Below are 16,615 nucleotides of genomic sequence, written 5' to 3'. Positions count from 1 at the left end.
TTGAGACTCTGTGCTCAACAACAAGGCTCAAACTATCCACCCAGGCTCTGGCAAGTTGTAACGCCCCTTCTCTCATCAGGAGAGGCCATAGGAGCTGTATAGGGTAATCAGCTACTCCGTACGTATTCGCGCGCGGATTCTAGACAACGGACGGGCTGGTCAACAGCACAGCCCCTCGACGTCCCTCATTAGCAAAGTCACGGAGCAGGTAACTTCCTCCCTCCATTTCTTCACGATAGATATCGCAAATGTTCGGCCATTTTGGGGCATCTTCCATCCGGCTCGCCCATGGTTCAAAATTCAATACATATTCACTTGCAAGATGGACATACCCGCGTCGCCTGGGGTAGGGGGCAGTGCCAGGAATGCAGCTGAGCAGTGCCACTCCAAAGTCAAAGAAGCAGAAACGCTGAACTCGGGTCTCAAATCTTCGCGCATTGCCATTCGGCTCGTATCAGGTTTCAGTCGTTTCGTGGCCAATGACGCGTCGCCTGGCGGAGGGCTGCTATTTTCATCGCCTCGACTCTGAGACGCAGTGGAGCGAGGAGACAAATGCCGTCCCAACCGGGCAATGCGCTTCTGTCAGACTGTCAATGGGTCGCTGTGCACACCACAAAGTCTTCGTTTGGCCTATCAATACTTTGCCCCTACTGTATGTCCACTTCGGAGGCCACGCAGCGCGGGCCTAGTGCAAGGTGACCGCCCGAATATCCGGGCATTCCATGCCTTATAATATCGATCGTTGCAGAGACTCATGGATAGGTTTTGCACTGGGGCTTCAACTTGCAAAGAAACAACATTTGCTGCTCCTAGAACTCAACTGCAAGGGCTGCATTGTGAATTGTCTTGGATCTCACTCGTTGGTGTTGGGCATTGTATTCCACTCGCTCACTTTGATTTGTCGTTCTTATCAGTCTCCTTTAGGTGGAAATCCTCACCTTCACCCCAACCGGAAGAGAAAGATCACTCTTACGAGGCCACTCAAGCATCGCCATTTTCATCATGGATGGCGATCACTACAAGCAAGGGGCGATGCCCCCTGCGTACGATGAGGTTCCTATGGCGACGCCTCAAGACACCAACATCCAAAACCGATCGAGGCCAGTACAGACATCGAAACCATGGAGAAATCCTCGATACTGGCGCAAGCGGGTTTGGATCGCCATCGCGGTCATTTTGTTGATTATCATTGTTATCGCAGTGGCTGTTGGCGTAACACAGTCCAAGTCGAACAAGTATCCAGATTATTCTGAATTGTCGTACGGATTGAGCGAGACTTGTAAGCGCATGAGCCCTCGCGTTTTCGGGTGCAAACTGACCTATGGTGTAGATGAGGGCGAGTCCTTCTTTGATAACTTTGACTACTTCACTGGTTACGATCCAAGTAAGGAGAAACCCCCATGGTGGCAAGGACACGTTCTAACCTGAGCAGCGTCCGGTTTTGTACACTACGTTCCTCGTGCACAGGCTGAGCAACTGGTACGCCTTTTGACGGCTGTCTAGTAATTGCGAGAAGTGTTGACAAATGCAGAACCTAACATACGCCTCTTCAGAGACGGCTGTTCTCCGCGTTGACACCTCCGTCGGACCCAATGACGAACCCAATGCTTCCACTGGGCGGTTCTCCGTCCGCGTCACGTCTCGCAACACCTACGATGATGGTCTATTCATCTTCGACATCAAGCACAGCCCCTTTGGCTGTGGAACCTGGCCTGCTCTGTGGTTGACCAACCCTTACAAGTGGCCCGACGATGGCGAGATTGACGTTATGGAGGCCGTGAACGAAGCCGATGATGGCAACCAGATGACACTCCACACGACCAGTGGTTGCAAAATGAACGTGAAGCGGAAGCAAACCGGCAAGGCGGAGAAAACCGACTGCGATCACGATGCCAATAACAACGCCGGCTGTGGCGTCACCGACGACAAGGAGAGCTATGGCGAGTCCTTCAACGAAGACGAAGGTGGTGTCATGGCAGTCGAGTGGCGAGACGCTGGCATTCGCATCTGGCAATGGGCACGCAGCGCGATCCCCTCGGACATCACGAGCAAGAAGCCCAACCCGGCGAGTTGGGGCACGGCCAACGCCGACTTTCCCGGCACGAAGTGCAACATTGGGAACCACTTTCGCAACCAGTCCATTGTGGCCAACATCAACCTCTGCGGGGAGTTGACCGAAGCTACCTACTCATCGTCCGACTGTAAGTCCATATGGGCGGGCAAACGTGTCATCACCCTCTTACATTTATACCAGGCCCAAGCAACTGCACAGATTACGTTGCCAATAATCCTGATGCTTTCAAGAATGCGTTCTGGGAGTTTGGGTCGTTCGACGTGTACCAAGCTTCGTAGATGATGGCCCTGGATCTTAAGACTGTTATTCCTGGAGGAAAGGCGTTTTGAGGCGCTTGGGTTTATACTGAATCATGTCATGCGGGAGCGTAAGGAATTTGAAAAGAACGTGCCTTTCTGATGTTTCTATTCTAGCCCCTCCGAGCTTTGGAGTCTTGACGTGGCCTCTTCCATATCTGTACATCCTTGTTTCCCCCTTGTGTAACACACGGCTCGACAACGCGGGGATATAATACACAACTGTACAAAAGCGCTGTCAGCGCACGATACATGACATACCCAAATCCAAGGTAGGTGAGAGAAGCCCTCTTAACGCCCTCAATATGCCCATGTCCCAAACGCCGTATGCCCTGAAAATCATGCCGCATCTTCTCCATCTATGCTGCGTCTTCTGTCTATTCGTCGCTCGGCTGTCGCATGTACGCATCAATCGCTGCGCTGAATGCGGCAAACGCCACACACCCGCCCGCAGCCGCCTGTGGGCCCGCGTTCTTCGCCAGGATGCCGCCCGTCAGGCAGCCTGCAGCGACGCCGTTTGCGAGGTCGTTCTTGGCGCGTAGGCCCTCGATACCACATTCGATGCCGGAGAAGAGCGCGCCGACTTTGCCAAAGTTGCGGGCCATGGAGTAGGAGCGTGTGCCCATGTCCTTGAAGCCGAGTTTGAGCTGTTGGCGGAGGGGCAGGCCTTGGAGCGAGTTGCCTGGTGTGCCGGGGCTGCCGTAAGGAGTGTCGTATGACATCTGGATTGGGTGTTAGAAACAGGCCTCTCTTCACAGGGCTGAGAAGGGGAAGACGTACGGATGCCATGAACATGCCAAAGAGACCACCCATTCCAAACCCCATTACGCCGGACATGACTGTCTTTCCTGCGCATGACTCCATGGCCGCTTTCATCTGATACGCTCATGTCAGTGATGCGTTCCTGCGATATATTTGTTGTTGGGAGACGTACGGCTTTCACGCCAGGGTCGTTGTCCATGCCAGGGACCGCTGGCACCGCTGCGCCAGCGGTTGTGTTACCGCTCATGCCGGGAAAGTTCATCGTGTCGTTTGCGCGAGGTGTCGACTCTTGATACGAACGTGGTGAAGCGAACGTGGTTCGGCGCGATGCGGTGCTGCTGCGATAAAGCGCTATGGGTCCCCGATTCCCAAGAAACATCCAATGCTCGCGAATTGCCGTCGAGCTCATATTATCCCCGAGAACTGGCGAAATATATTTCTGCCGCACGTGACCGCCTTCTGCCCCGCCGCCTCCACTGACGGGCGTGACGCCCCGGCTTGGCATCAAGACGTCGGATCTACAACCTCTCTGCACATGCATGATGCCACAAATAGCGTGGAAGCCATCGAAGCTTTCATCAGAATTCGCAAACCACTACTTTTTGACTGTCATAAAATGTCCCCAAACGCCATCTGTCAATGCCCCAAACAGTCCTTGACCCCGTGAGTTCGAAAACCCCGAGCTCAGCTCGAACAGTGTTCACCAACCTCCAACAGTAGTTGTCTCCAGTTTGCTATTCCCGAACGCCCTGCCAATGTGAAAATGCATGCGACCCATTGCCTTGTTAGCCTATAATAAAGATTCAGTGATCATTAGCGAAATAGTTCTCCTTGTTGTCCCCTCCAACCTCCAGCGTGGTTTTGGTGGTCTTGCTGTCGCATGCATCAACCGCGCTACTAGAGAACACGGACCCCCGTAGACGACTGTTCTCAGAGCAAGGCGATGTCTGCCGAAAGTTATGGGCAGAAACCGATTCAGCAGCCGCCAGAAGGGCTTCGAATCCAGAGGAGAAAACAGTGCCTGCTATCTTTCCCTGCGAATGGCGATGACGGGCACTGGCATTCCGGCTCGACCCAGAGACAGATAGCTGCTTTGGATATATCTCCTGTGTGGCGCTTCTGTCCAGCCTAGATTTGGGAGATACCGGATTGGAGGGCACTCGAGTCAGAGGGACCTTGTAGCCAGACCATGTGCCTCGAATGCCGTGTTTGGGCTGCCAAGCATGGATCTGAGGGCTGAGGAGGGAAGCGACAGATGGAAGACGAACAATGTTTCGCTTTCCACACGGTGTTGTTCGTCGAATAGGTGTCAAGGGGAGAGGCACGCGGGAAGAGGATGCCTTGCCAGATGCGGCGGCATCGTCAGCGGAGCAACCAGGGACCTCGACATGTACAGCAGCGCGGGCATTTGCATGATCAGGGCTGGAAATATGTACCGGCTTGGCTGAGGGCGCACAAGTGTTTTCTCCCTCGCAGTTCGACTTGTCAGTGTCGTTCGCCATGGAAACAGCAGCTGCAGTAGGCTTCTCCTTTTTGGCGCGTTTGGCGTTAGGGGCATGCTCGATGGGCCTGTCACCTGTTTTCATATCAATAAGTTGTTCTACACTCTTGATCGAGGATCACTTACCTCGCTTTCGCATATATTCGATCACGTAACGGCACGAGCGAGGGGACATACGCCCAGTAACGCAGTTCTGGTAGAAATGCTCGTCTGCCAATGTCAGTCATGTCCTTCGCTTCATGGCTGAATAAGACCACAACGTACATATCATCTGCTTGCCATACTTGCGATGGCCGCGATAACCCAGGTCTTGTTGCATCTGCGCAGCACATTCTCCCCACGACTTCTTCGCAATTGCCGGGTCCAGTCCTTCCGGTGACGTGGGAATCAGCCGATGCCAGAAGTACTTCTCCTCATCCTCTTGCCATGTCTTGCCGCCCATGATAAAAGGCTGCGCCAACACCCCCTTGGATCTCACACTGATAGAGGCGGAAGGTTGTGGGATGTAAGACAATGTATCGATACAGGAAAGGATATGAGGAGTATCAATGTGTGCTTCGAAGAAGGACCGTTCGTCCAACGCCAAGATGAAGGAGAAGCTTTATACCCACGACCTTGTGCTGCACCACACACAGGGCTCTTGTGCATGATTCAATGAAGAGCCAGCCTGGTCTCGGGAGGCGCCATTCCCCTCAACCTAAAAGAAGGGAGTCGGTGAGCCAGCTCTGTAACAATACAATGCCCTTGAGAAGAGAACAGATGGCCAAGCAAACGCTCTGTTGGGGTGGTTCATTTGCTCATTGAATCATTGGCACGTGAGAACCCGATTGTCGTCTCGTTCCGTGACCTTTACATCCCTGCATGAACCATCGTAGCCTCTCCACGTGATGGCGCCGGCCTTAGGCAGCAGTAGCAATGACCAAAACAATGAAACGAGAACAACTCAATGCTTTCACCGCTCTCACTCCTCGAATGGGCTCATAGGTTCGTGTGCATCGTAGCCTCGTCTCCGCAGGAAGGCTTCGAGACGATGTTCCAAGCGGGCAAACTAGTCAATCAAGGTCAGTCGGTGAAATCGAGACGACGCGGGCCGAGCAGATGTTATTGGCAAAGCTTACAATGCTCTTCTGCTTCAACGGTTTCACTCCATCCTTCACCCACACGCCCCATGCACCCATCATGTTGGCGAGCATCATGTCGGTGGTCAGGCGGTCGCCTACGATGGCGACTTGGGACGGGTGCGTCACGCCCGTTTCGGGGTGCTGCTTAAAGTAGTCCATAATCTCTGCGCCGCACCCAGGCTTCTTCACGGCATGACGAAGCACAGTGATGCCCGTCGCGGATTCAACATCGACAGCCTGATCCCCCTTGCGATCCCAGCTCTTCGCGCCAGCTGTGTTGGAGACAATGAGGAGTTTGCGCCCAGGATACGCCCTCTTCAGCGCCTCGAAATGTTCCTTCGCGGCTAGTCAGTCGGATGTGCGGGCTTCAGGTTCGCTGAACAAGACCGACCTGATATGGTTGGTACACCTCACTCGTCTCAGGATAGGCGAAGCAGTCATCCTTGTCCAACACCACTGCTTGGACCTGCGAATTGTATCCGCTGCTCCGAAAACCTTTATCCAGGGGAATTGGCAATTCGCCAAAGTTTGGCACAGTGTGATGCGGGAGGCAGATGCCCGGTTTGAAAAGGATTTTTATGACATTAAAAGACGCAGATACATTGAAGTTGATCATGATCAGTATCAGTACCACACTGGGGTGTTTTGATGAAAGGTGAGATTGAGAATGGACGACCTCATGTTTCTGAGCATCAAATGGCAGGTGGCAGGGATGTCTGACTGACGCCACGCATTCAAGCCGCCAAAGACCCAAATCTAGGTAGGTAGGTACCTTAGTACTTATTAGCGCCACGATGCTCCTTCCACCGGCGCGTTCTGGACGCGTTCTCGACATTTCACGGAATTCCAACTACCCTGCATCAGCTTCCTTCCTCCCACAGTCGTTTGCGCCAACTTCGAAACTCGAGCGAGTGACATCGGGATCAAGGCAAAATGCCCCCAAGAAAGGCTCAGAATCAGTCCCCCATTGTTGTGAACTCTCAATCGCCCCGAAAGCGCAGTCGTTCCAATGCCAACCACGAAACCGAATCCGAGACGCCCTCGAAGCGAAGACGTGACGCTCTGGGCGCTGACGATATCACAAATCGTGAAAACGCCGACCACCAGCATGAATCAATGACCAACGGCTTTGCTGAGCCATCGCCTGCGGAGAAGACACCGACGACGACGCCCAGGAAACGAGGGCGGCCACCAAAACCCAGGCCGAATGGCGACACGCCCACGCCAAGGGCATCTGACCCAAGGACACCCTCCAAGCGCAAGAACAAAGACGGCGAGGACGAAGATGCTACGCCCCGTAGACAGGCTGGCGCAGATCGATCCGCCCGTCGCAAGTCGGCACGCGCCCTGATCGAATCGGTCGTTGGCAACGATGATTCTGATGCGGAGCCGGATGGCATAGCGGGAGCAATCTACGACTCAAGTGAAGAGGAAGCTGCGGGGGAGGACGGGGACAAGACAGATGCAACACCATCGAAAGATACGCCTGAAAAAAGAGGGAGGAAGAAACGGGACAAGTCACCCACTCCGCCGAGGGATCTACCGTCCCATGAGCTCTACTTCTTACACAACAAGCCGGGGAAACCAAAGACTTCGAACAACACTCTCTCAGCACTGAGTCTGCTAACACATGACGAATACTTCACCTTGCTAAGGGAGCAGACGGACCGACACCAGAGCCAGATCGAGGACCTCGAAGCTTTCCACGCCAAGAGCTTTCCTCAGTGGACGTTTGAGCTTTCTCAGGGATTCAGCATATGTCTGTATGGGTATGGATCCAAGCGACCGCTTCTGCAGCGACTGGCGAAGCAACTCTACCAAGAGACACCACCGGGCAAGACGCAGAGAATCGTCATTGTCAACGGCTACGCCCAGACGACCACGATGAGAGACATCCTCTCCACCCTCGGCCTGGCACTCAACGTGCGCATCCCGGCAGGTCCTCCCCCGAATATGATGCAGGTCCTGCTTGCCAGCCTCGCCTCGGCGCCGGACACCATTCTGGCCATCCTCGTCAACTCCATTGACGGAGCACCCATACGCAAGGCTACGCACCAGGCGACGCTGGCGCAACTCGCATCGCATCCGCAGATCCGCCTCATCGCCTCAGCGGACACGCCCGACTTCTCACTGCTGTGGGACGTTGGGCTGCGCTCATCGTTCAACTTTGCCTTTCACGACGCGACGACCTTTCGCCCCTTCACGGTGGAGCTCGATGTCGTGGACGACGTGCACGAGCTCCTCGGCCGCAAGGCGCGCCGCATCAATGGGCGGGAAGGTGTCTCTTTTGTCCTCAAGTCGCTACCTCAGAACGCGCGAAACCTGTTCCAGCTGCTCGTCGGCGAGGTGCTCATTGCGATGGAGGAGGAAGGTGTTGGTGGCGGGGAGGACGTTGGAGTCGAGTATAGAATGATCTACAACAAAGCCGTGGAGGAGTTCATCTGCAGCTCGGAAATGGCTTTCCGAACATTGTTGAAAGAGTACGTCCCCACTGTCTCATCTCGAAGCGAGACACCACAGCTAACCGGTACAGGTTCCACGATCATCAGATCATCACGAGTCGAAAGGATGCCATTGGCACGGAGTTGCTGAGCGTTCCCTTTGGGAAAGAGGAGCTCGAGGCCATCCTGGAGGACCTAATGTCATGAGTAGAAACAGCATATATAGTCAGTCGCTGGCACATGAAGCATAGCGTTGTGGATTTCATCACACATTACGTCGTTACACATTGCTCATCCGTCTATATCGCGAGGCTCTTCACACAAGTCCAGAGCACCACCGGCACAATGACATTGTCATTTCCGCCCGTGAGGACCGCCTCCGTGAGACTAGCCACGGTGCCGCACACCGCAGCGTTCCGGGCGCTTTGCAGAACACCGGCGCGCTCGTCCGCAATAGGCCAGCCCCCGACGCGAAGCCAGATGCTCGCGGCCGCGAGACCGACAAAGACGGCCACGGCAAAGGCCAAACTGCCCTCTAGACTCTTTCCGCCTCCCCAGATCCACTTGCGACGCCCGTAGCGACGCCCAATGAGTGACGCTGCGGCGTCGCCCAACCCAACGCAGATCACGCCCGACACCATGCTGACTTCTCGGGTCGGCACCTCCCAGCCCGCATTGGAGCCCGCCCCGGAGCGAGGCAGCGCCGCCAAAGCCAGCCACAGGGGGATGGCACAGCCGATCAGCAAAAAGATATGGGAGATCACCACCGGGCCGCGAAAGTCCCTGCCATCGACATACGGTGCCAGAAACGAAGCAATCGGCTTGGACAGAGGTGGGAGCTGGCTGGCTCGCAACAGGTCGAGGCCGAGAAAGATGGCTAACACAATGGCCAGGACCAGGGCGGCAAAGGTCGGGTCAATAAAGGTGCCTGGCAGCAAGATGCCCACCATCATGAAGTGGAACACTTTGCGCCGCGTGTCGACCTCGTAGATGTTCTGGAGCCGGAAGACGACGACCAGTCCGACTATCACGACAATCGCCCAGTACGCGGCGAGGAGCAGGCGGGTGTTGGCCTCCCCAAAGTCATTGTGACGGACATGTTGTACCCAGCCCATGTGACACAGCTTGTCCTCGTCCTGGGTGCGCTCCGGGAGGCAGATCCAGCGTTCGAGATTGGCATTGACGACCTGGAAGCGGAAGGCGGGCAAGTCGCCGAATAAGTAGCCCAGTGCCCATCCGATAGGGTCCTTGCCCTTGAAAGCAACGAGCTGCATGTGTGTGCGGATGCCTCCGAGGATGACGACGCCGAGCATGGAATAGACATGGAGCGCATACAGCCACTTCCGGATAACGGCTTGCGTATAAGTCAGCTTCAGGAACGGTCGTAGCGTCACTGATGTCGAACGCTTCTTGCGGCCGGATGATGTATGTGAGTGGTGAATCTGAGGCAAATCGTTGGCATAGGATAATGTTTGGCTGCGGGCCAGACCACTGGGCTGGAAGTCGCGGTTGTCTGAAGGTCGCCCACCTCGCCCTTTTGATGTCGAGTTGAGGGCTGCACCCAAGGTCTGGGTTCGTTTGGGTGTTTTGAACTGGTTGTACTCGACCTCATCATCCGAAGTGCTAACGTCGTCCATGCGCGCCTCTCTCATGGAACCAAAGAACTCGCTCTTGATCCTCCGCCACGAGAAGACTTTTGATAGTTCCTTCCACAGAGGCCGGTGACCGTGCCCAGGGATCTTGCGAAACCGCCATTTGGGCACCCTGGCCAGGATGATGCCTGACTTTATGACACCACTGCACGTTACGAGCATGCCAAGCCCACCAACCCACAGCAATGATTTGAGGACGTAGATCTGGGGTGATGACGCCAGGATCAAGACGTTGATCAGCGCAACGGAGAAAAGCTGCAGCTCTGCGGTGAGCAGGCTGGTAGTGGTGAGATGGTGCAAAACGACGCAGAGCGTCTGGTGAAGCGGGTATAACAGCACCATTTCTTCGTTGGAGACGAAAGCATGGGTTCCTGCGACGCGAACGACATTCTGACGGGATGCACTCCATACGAGAGGCAGGCAAGTCAGGGCCCAGTGTACGGAGTCGTAGGCCGACCCAAGCTCGAACTTTGGTATAATCTGCTGCGGCCAGGTGCAGATGCTGAGGATCATGTTGGGGAGGATCACGGCGGGATTGTCGGTGGCCACCAGCAGCGAGACGCACAATGTGACGGCGGGCGGCCAGAGAATCGGCGCAGGGTCGAAGTTTGCAGGTAGCCGTAGGGGAATGAATTTCGTCGGGTTCCGCTTCCTGTAGCCCCAAATGGCAACGCGCACGGAATACATTGCAAGCAAACTTGTGTAAATCAATCCCAGCAATTCGAAGTCTTAATGGTCAGTAACACGTAGCGCTCGTGCAGACGACCTCGGGTGCTCACCTCGCTTCCACGTCTTGACCAGCGGCTGAACCTGCTCATTGGCCATGACCATCCAGCTCAGGAAAGTGACAATGCCAGCCTCGGTGGCGCGCTGCGTCAAGTTCTTGTTGCGACGGACCGCCCCCAGTATTCGGCTCCCCAGTGCCTGCTGCCGCGCGATGGGTTGGGATGTGTAATCTTTGGCCTCCTTTCCCGTCCATGTCGGCGAGGGCATGGGCGACGGCGTGTCCGACAAATGCTCATTCTGACCCCTCAGCCCCTTATGCAGTCTGGTCTTGGGGGCCGGCAGCCCCTTGAGAAAGTGCTCGTCGTCAGCTTCGGTGCCACTGTCGCTCCCAGGGGAGGACTCCTTGTACGCGTCTGCTATCGACCGGGGCGACTTGCTCGTTCCATTTCCATTCGGTCTTGGGCGCAGCGACTCGTTCGCACTGCGCACGTCGAAGTGGTCGGCGGCATAGGGGAGATGCTCGCTCTGGTGGTGGTACGGATGCGGTGTGCGGTTCAGCGCGCGCAAGCTATCCTGCTCATCGGGGTCGGGCGGCTTCAGCGAGTCGGTGCTGGGATTTTCGGGCATGATCTCGGCCTTGGATTACCTGTCCTGAATCATGGGAGCAGTGAAGCAGGATGGCTCGGATACGCGTCTGTAGGGGTTGACGTTGCAGGGCTAATGAACGGGGACTGGATTCTCGGGTGAGATTTGGAGGGGTGATTATTGGTGCCAGGTGGACGGCCTGCACAGCAATTGAACTTCGGCGAGAGGGGCGGATGGCGAGGGAGAAATAATAGTAAGGGACAGTGAAAACTGAGTTGGACTGGGAGAATAAAGTGGAAGCGACTGGGCTTTGCAGAAATTGACAATGCATTCCATGGTCCAGCCGGGACGTTCATTGCCTTCACTATCACATGAAAGTGCGGCTCACTTTGTCGTTGGGGCGCAGGACTCTTTTCCCGCAGTTCCATGTCCTTTCAAGTGTTCGATTCTATTCACTTGAGCATCGGCATATCGTGTTCAGATAAGTGAGACATTGCGATATGAGCGTTACATCATTTCTCTCTTTAGACCAAAATTCGAAAAACCTATTGCTGGATTGTCGGTGCCAACTTCGCTGTGACCAGGCTGTAACAGGCCCCGACGCTAATCCCATGTCACGACAGCGTCGACTGGGCCAGGCGATAACGCGCGTCTGCCAAGTTCACCACCTACAGACACCGATATAGGCCGCCAAACTGGGCAACTGCAGGGAGAAATAGCACTGCGGTCGCAACATAGGAGCTACGATTATGTGAGTTATGCGCCAAGTTGAGTACGGTATTTTGGGAACTCGGGGTGAGTTTTGAGGAGCTTCAAGCTCAAGCTTTTGAAGCCCCGCCATGTGTTTGTGCCGGTACTGTCCGTAGTTTAGGAACTTCAGGGCCGCAAGATGCCAGCCACCATCAAATGCTCCTAGTGAGGGGAGCTTGGCCAGCCTTTGCGGAATACGTATCCGTATTTGAGCTAATAGCTGGCCATATGGCTAATTGACCTAGGGGTTTTCCCACGCCAGCGACGGGCGCCGCGCAAAGTCAATGGCAACTTCTCAAGAGCCTGATGTGGTGGTGTCGATCAAAACCGTGAGAACACCACTTTCAGGTTCGTTTCACCTTGCGTTGAGGAGACGCCACTTGGGCGTCGCCTTCAAAATGCACAGCTACTGCATGCTGCTGCGCGCTTGTGCGCCGTTGGATACTGGTGGTCAGATAGCGTGAAAGTTTGTGTCTGGAAATTCACCATCACGAGGCGCGCCTCGTGTCCACAGGCATCGTCCATTGAGAGCGAAGGAAAAGTTCCGGCACCACGAATAGTACTCCGCATCTGTACGTAATGATGAATTACATACGTAGTGGGAGAGGGCGCGGATAGCTGGAGTGGGATTTCTACTGAGTACCTACGTATTAACTTAATTTTGTCTCCAAAACGCCAAGGTAATAGCTGTTGAACGGCTGGTGCTGTTTGGAACAATTGGAACCACTCGCGCCACAAGGTCTCAGCCTTGGCTTGACCGGAGCCTGCTGCAGCATGGAGCCGGGCAGTGGACCATTGGGTGATGATGATGATGACTGGGCAGGGTTTCGAGCGTCAAATCCGGCGCGATGTATTGGCGGTTTGTGTCCAGGGTGAGAGTGAGACGTTGTTTCCAGCAATTTCAGGTCACAGGCCATTTTGGATCTCCCAGATCCCCAAGGCGATCGTGGAATGGGCCAGGCAATACCTCATTAGCCTCGCTAATCTGGGCACCATTTATAGCAGCTACGTAGATGCAAACGGCAACGGCACTACAGCCGGACCAAAACCTCGTATCAGATGGTTCAGGTCGAAATCCGGCTCTTGGCTGACGGCGACACGGCGAATTAGCCCAGCCGGATGCGCTCATCGTCCAAGGTGCGTTGCCACTCCACACACCTCTTGACTCTTGTGGGCTTGGCCTGGACTTCGATATCACTCTGGGCATTTTCTCCTCCGCCGCCGCCTGGCCTCACCACACCTCAACTCACCAGCTTTGCATGGCTTGACTTGTCACCACCATTGCTTCATCTTTTCCTTTTTCTTTCCCTTCTACTCTTGTTCTCCATCTGCAGCTTCCAACATTCGTTGTCAAGTCACTGCTTGCCTGCCTACCTAGCGTTGTGCCTGTTTGCTGGACGCACGCGTGGAGTCCTCAGAACCACCTGGCTTGTTTCAGTGCAATAACCAAGCCCGGCCACCTCATCTTGCCATCACCGACGTCACCGACGTTACGGTCATTTTCAACGTCTAGCAGCCAGGCTCGCCAGCTGCCATCCCGCGTCGGTCTCCTTAGAGGCTGCTGAGACACCAGAACCTTCTATCGACCGTTGCAATGGCATCTCAGTCAGTACTCCCACGCGATGAGAAGGCGCCGCTCCCTCAGAATGATGCATTCACTGTCTCGTCGAGACAAAGAGACGACAAGAAAAGCCAACGATGTCGCCTTCTCGCTGTAGGACTGGTCGCTTTATTCGCCTTGGGGATGATTGCCAACTGCTGCGCGAACAAAGAGCAGATGTGGAGCCACGGCCAGCAATTGGCGGCGGAGAGCCGGGAGACGCAAGCGACAGAGCCTCAGAAAGACCCCGTCTTGATTGCGATCACCGAAGAGGAGGCTCTAGAGCCCATCAAGATTCACAGGCGTCAGGATGATGGGGTTGGCGGCACTCCCATCCCATCAGCCAGCGATGGCGACGTCACTGGGCCCCAGGAGCCTACTACCTCAGACGAGGTGGCAGATCTGCCCACAACATTGGAAGAGTCTGAGCCTCCTGCTGTCACGACGACAGGTATAGTTTCATTCGCAACTGAACTACAATAGATAGATAGAGCTAACATGCCCATAGCAATCGCCACTACGACTGTCCAAGTTTCCACCGAGACGACTACAGCTGATCCCACAACTTCAGAGGTGGTGCCAGACACTTCCACCACGGAGCTCCCTCCTCCCGACACAACAACGACCACTACGCAACCCGAAACCATATCGGATACCGAGGCCACAACGGTCGAAACGAGCGACGCTCCCGAGGAAACGACGACGGAGGAGACCACGACCACCACAATTGGTATGTCCACCACCGAGAACGCCCCCTCCTCGACCTCTCCTATCCTTCCTACATCTACTGCGCCAGAGTCCACATCCACTGCGCCAGAGTCCACATCCACTGCGCAAGAGTCCACATCCACTGCGCCAGAGTCCACGTCTACTGCGCCAGAGTCCACGTCTACCCCCAGTAGGTCTCCGCCGCCGGAATCTTCCTCTGCCCCTTCCACTGCGCTTTCCTCTGCGCCTTCCTCTGCGCCTTCCTCTGCGCCTTCCTCTGCGCCTTCCTCTGCGCCTTCCTCTGCGCCTTCCTCTGCGCCCAGCACGGATACGCCATCTACATCCCAGGACGCCACGTCCACTGCTCCAAGTAGGTCTCCGTCGGGACAGTCCCATGTTCCGTCCGCGTCACCTAGCTCTGAACTGCCCACCGTGACCAACACTGCCATTGTTTCTCTCTCCACTTCCCAAGTCCGTACCACGGACACCTCACTTGAGGCTTCACTCGAGACTTCACTTGAGACTTCACTCGAGACCTCACTCGAGACCTCACTTGAGACTTCACTTGAGACTTCACTTGAGACTTCACTTGAGCCCTCGCTTGAGCCCTCGCTTGAGCCTTCGCTTGAGCCTTCGCTTGAGCCTTCGCTTGAGCCTTCGCTTGAGCCTTCGCTTGAGACTTCACTTGAGACCTCGCTGGAGACCTCGCTGGAGACCTCGCTGGAGACATCGCTGCAGATCACATCGAGAACTCTCGGTATGTTCGACCGCGACCTCGCTATGGTTTCAGCTGTTTCTGCGCTCCTTGTTGTGTTTTCCACTGTTCTGCCTTGTCCCCCAGGAACGACCTATTCATTCTTATGGCTTGATTCGCTAGCAACTCATAAACCGCTAGAGCTCATACTGACAGTCAAAAAGCAGAGGAGACGACGACCACCACCACCACCACAGACGAGGAGGTTTCGACCACCACAGAGGCAGAGTCGAGCACAACCACCGAGGATGACGAGGATGACGAGGATGAGCCAACGTCGAGTCCCGTGACGGCGACAATCACATCGACTATGGAAGGTGGCAGCGTCACAACCATCACGTCGACTTCTTGGGTGGAGGTTGATCCCACCTCGGCGCCTGATGACAGCGACGACGACGACGATCCCGACCTGCAGAATGTCGGCGTGGCCAAGAACCCGGCGCTGGCCGTGGTTATTGGTCTCGCTGCGGCAGCCTTCCTACTTTCATAATGGGCGGGAGCCCACGATCAAGAAATGAATTATGCCTCTCCTAGTATCTATGGGTCAAGAGAATAATAGACGGGCCACAGGATATGGTCCTTTTGGGAAAGGAGACACATATGGGATATATAGCATTACAAGGCGTTTTGGGGGTACTAGCCTCATTTTGCAACAAATTTACATGGTCTTTGATTTGCATTCCGGGCTCACATCTGTTCTTCACGTGTTCATGTGGGCGTAGCCATATCCTCGTCGAGCATCTGCCGAGCTCACCAGGTAGTAGAAGGCTGCGCCTCTAAATTTGGACTCCGCTGTACGGCCACTCTCAGCTCGAGTCGCCTGTGAGGATCGGCGATAGAATCTGAAGGGAGTAGTAAACCGATGGGACCTCGCCTGATCAACGGCCCATGGTTGCAAAAAAAAAAAAAAAAAAAGAAAGTCGGATTAAAGCATGTATCCTGGGTATCAATTTCGCCACAACGCCATGTGCCCCACGAGTCGCCTAGCCAGGTCCAATCTTGGGCATGTCGTGATGCTCGCTGAGCTTGGACAAGTACGTGTTAAGCTCCTCCACACGCTCCTTGTGTGTTTTCATGAGCTCCGGTCGCGAGCCCTCTTGTTCCGCCATCTTGAGCAGCTGCAGCGCCTCTGTCAGCATCCGCCTGCGCCGCCGGGGAGATCAAAACGTACCCTCTTCCTTTTAAACTCCTCATACCGAAGCTCAGCTGCTGTTTTCCGCGACTCTGGCGTGCTGTCTGCTTCGTTGGCTGTGCGGTCGTCTCCCTTGGTGGGCGACTGGTCCCTTTTCGCTATCGCTTTCGCATCGCTCTCTTCGGATGGTGCCGCAAGATTCTTCTCGAGTTCGGGCTTCTTGCTTTTCTTCTTTTTCTTCTTCTCAATCTTGGCGCCTTTCAGTTTCAATGCGCCGCCGCCGACAGGCACGTAGTCGTCTGCAGGCATGATGTGTACACGCTAGAAGCCTGAAGAGAAGCGGAAGAGCCTTGAGGTTGACTTGCAGTTGCGCTGGCAGAGAAGGGTCGGTCGGCTTGAGGCGGCAGTAGCTCCGATTATGTAATCTGTATAGGGTAGACACATCATCCCTGACTTGAAAAGGCGGTGCCAGCCGAAGAGCAAGGGGTCCAGTCCTGCATTGAACCCATTATT

General features: G+C 55.1%; 6 protein-coding genes across 6 annotated transcripts; 3 read left to right on the top strand and 3 right to left on the bottom strand.

Annotated features, from left to right (window-relative positions):
* Window positions 1–1,002: 1,002 nt before the first annotated feature.
* Window positions 1,003–2,352, top strand: J7T54_001261 (uncharacterized protein; the record flags this gene model as incomplete). Its single annotated transcript, XM_051505219.1, has 5 exons — window positions 1,003–1,279; window positions 1,331–1,372; window positions 1,433–1,479; window positions 1,532–2,201; window positions 2,255–2,352. The coding sequence occupies 5 exons, from the start codon at window positions 1,003–1,005 to the stop codon at window positions 2,350–2,352; spliced, it is 1,134 nt and encodes a 377-aa protein (XP_051363260.1).
* Window positions 2,353–2,747: 395 nt separating this feature from the next.
* J7T54_001260 (uncharacterized protein) lies at window positions 2,748–6,370 on the bottom strand (the record flags this gene model as incomplete). The annotated part of the gene is made up of 10 exons (XM_051505218.1): window positions 2,748–3,092; window positions 3,151–3,246; window positions 3,305–3,351; window positions 3,841–3,922; window positions 4,569–4,708; window positions 4,811–4,843; window positions 4,898–5,112; window positions 5,599–5,681; window positions 5,752–6,090; window positions 6,146–6,370. The coding sequence occupies 10 exons, from the start codon at window positions 6,368–6,370 to the stop codon at window positions 2,748–2,750; spliced, it is 1,605 nt and encodes a 534-aa protein (XP_051363259.1).
* Window positions 6,371–6,687: 317 nt separating this feature from the next.
* J7T54_001259 (uncharacterized protein) lies at window positions 6,688–8,402 on the top strand (the record flags this gene model as incomplete). Its single annotated transcript, XM_051505217.1, has 2 exons — window positions 6,688–8,234; window positions 8,288–8,402. 2 exons carry the CDS (start codon window positions 6,688–6,690, stop codon window positions 8,400–8,402), a joined length of 1,662 nt encoding a protein of 553 aa, XP_051363258.1.
* Window positions 8,403–8,494: 92 nt separating this feature from the next.
* J7T54_001258 (Dolichol kinase-like protein) lies at window positions 8,495–11,200 on the bottom strand (the record flags this gene model as incomplete). The annotated part of the gene is made up of 2 exons (XM_051505216.1): window positions 8,495–10,575; window positions 10,627–11,200. 2 exons carry the CDS (start codon window positions 11,198–11,200, stop codon window positions 8,495–8,497), a joined length of 2,655 nt encoding a protein of 884 aa, XP_051363257.1.
* Window positions 11,201–13,685: 2,485 nt separating this feature from the next.
* Window positions 13,686–15,460, top strand: J7T54_001257 (uncharacterized protein; the record flags this gene model as incomplete). The annotated part of the gene is made up of 3 exons (XM_051505215.1): window positions 13,686–13,959; window positions 14,017–14,973; window positions 15,138–15,460. 3 exons carry the CDS (start codon window positions 13,686–13,688, stop codon window positions 15,458–15,460), a joined length of 1,554 nt encoding a protein of 517 aa, XP_051363256.1.
* Window positions 15,461–15,953: 493 nt separating this feature from the next.
* J7T54_001256 (uncharacterized protein) lies at window positions 15,954–16,411 on the bottom strand (the record flags this gene model as incomplete). Its single annotated transcript, XM_051505214.1, has 2 exons — window positions 15,954–16,088; window positions 16,142–16,411. 2 exons carry the CDS (start codon window positions 16,409–16,411, stop codon window positions 15,954–15,956), a joined length of 405 nt encoding a protein of 134 aa, XP_051363255.1.
* Window positions 16,412–16,615: the final 204 nt, after the last annotated feature.

This window comes from Emericellopsis cladophorae, assembly GCF_022114955.1.
Source record: "Emericellopsis cladophorae strain MUM 19.33 chromosome Unknown NODE_13_length_450635_cov_117_157991, whole genome shotgun sequence".
Lineage (NCBI taxonomy): Eukaryota > Fungi > Ascomycota > Sordariomycetes > Hypocreales > Bionectriaceae > Emericellopsis > Emericellopsis cladophorae.
Note: the sequence above shows the minus strand (reverse complement) of the source record. Positions and strands in the feature narration are given on the sequence as shown.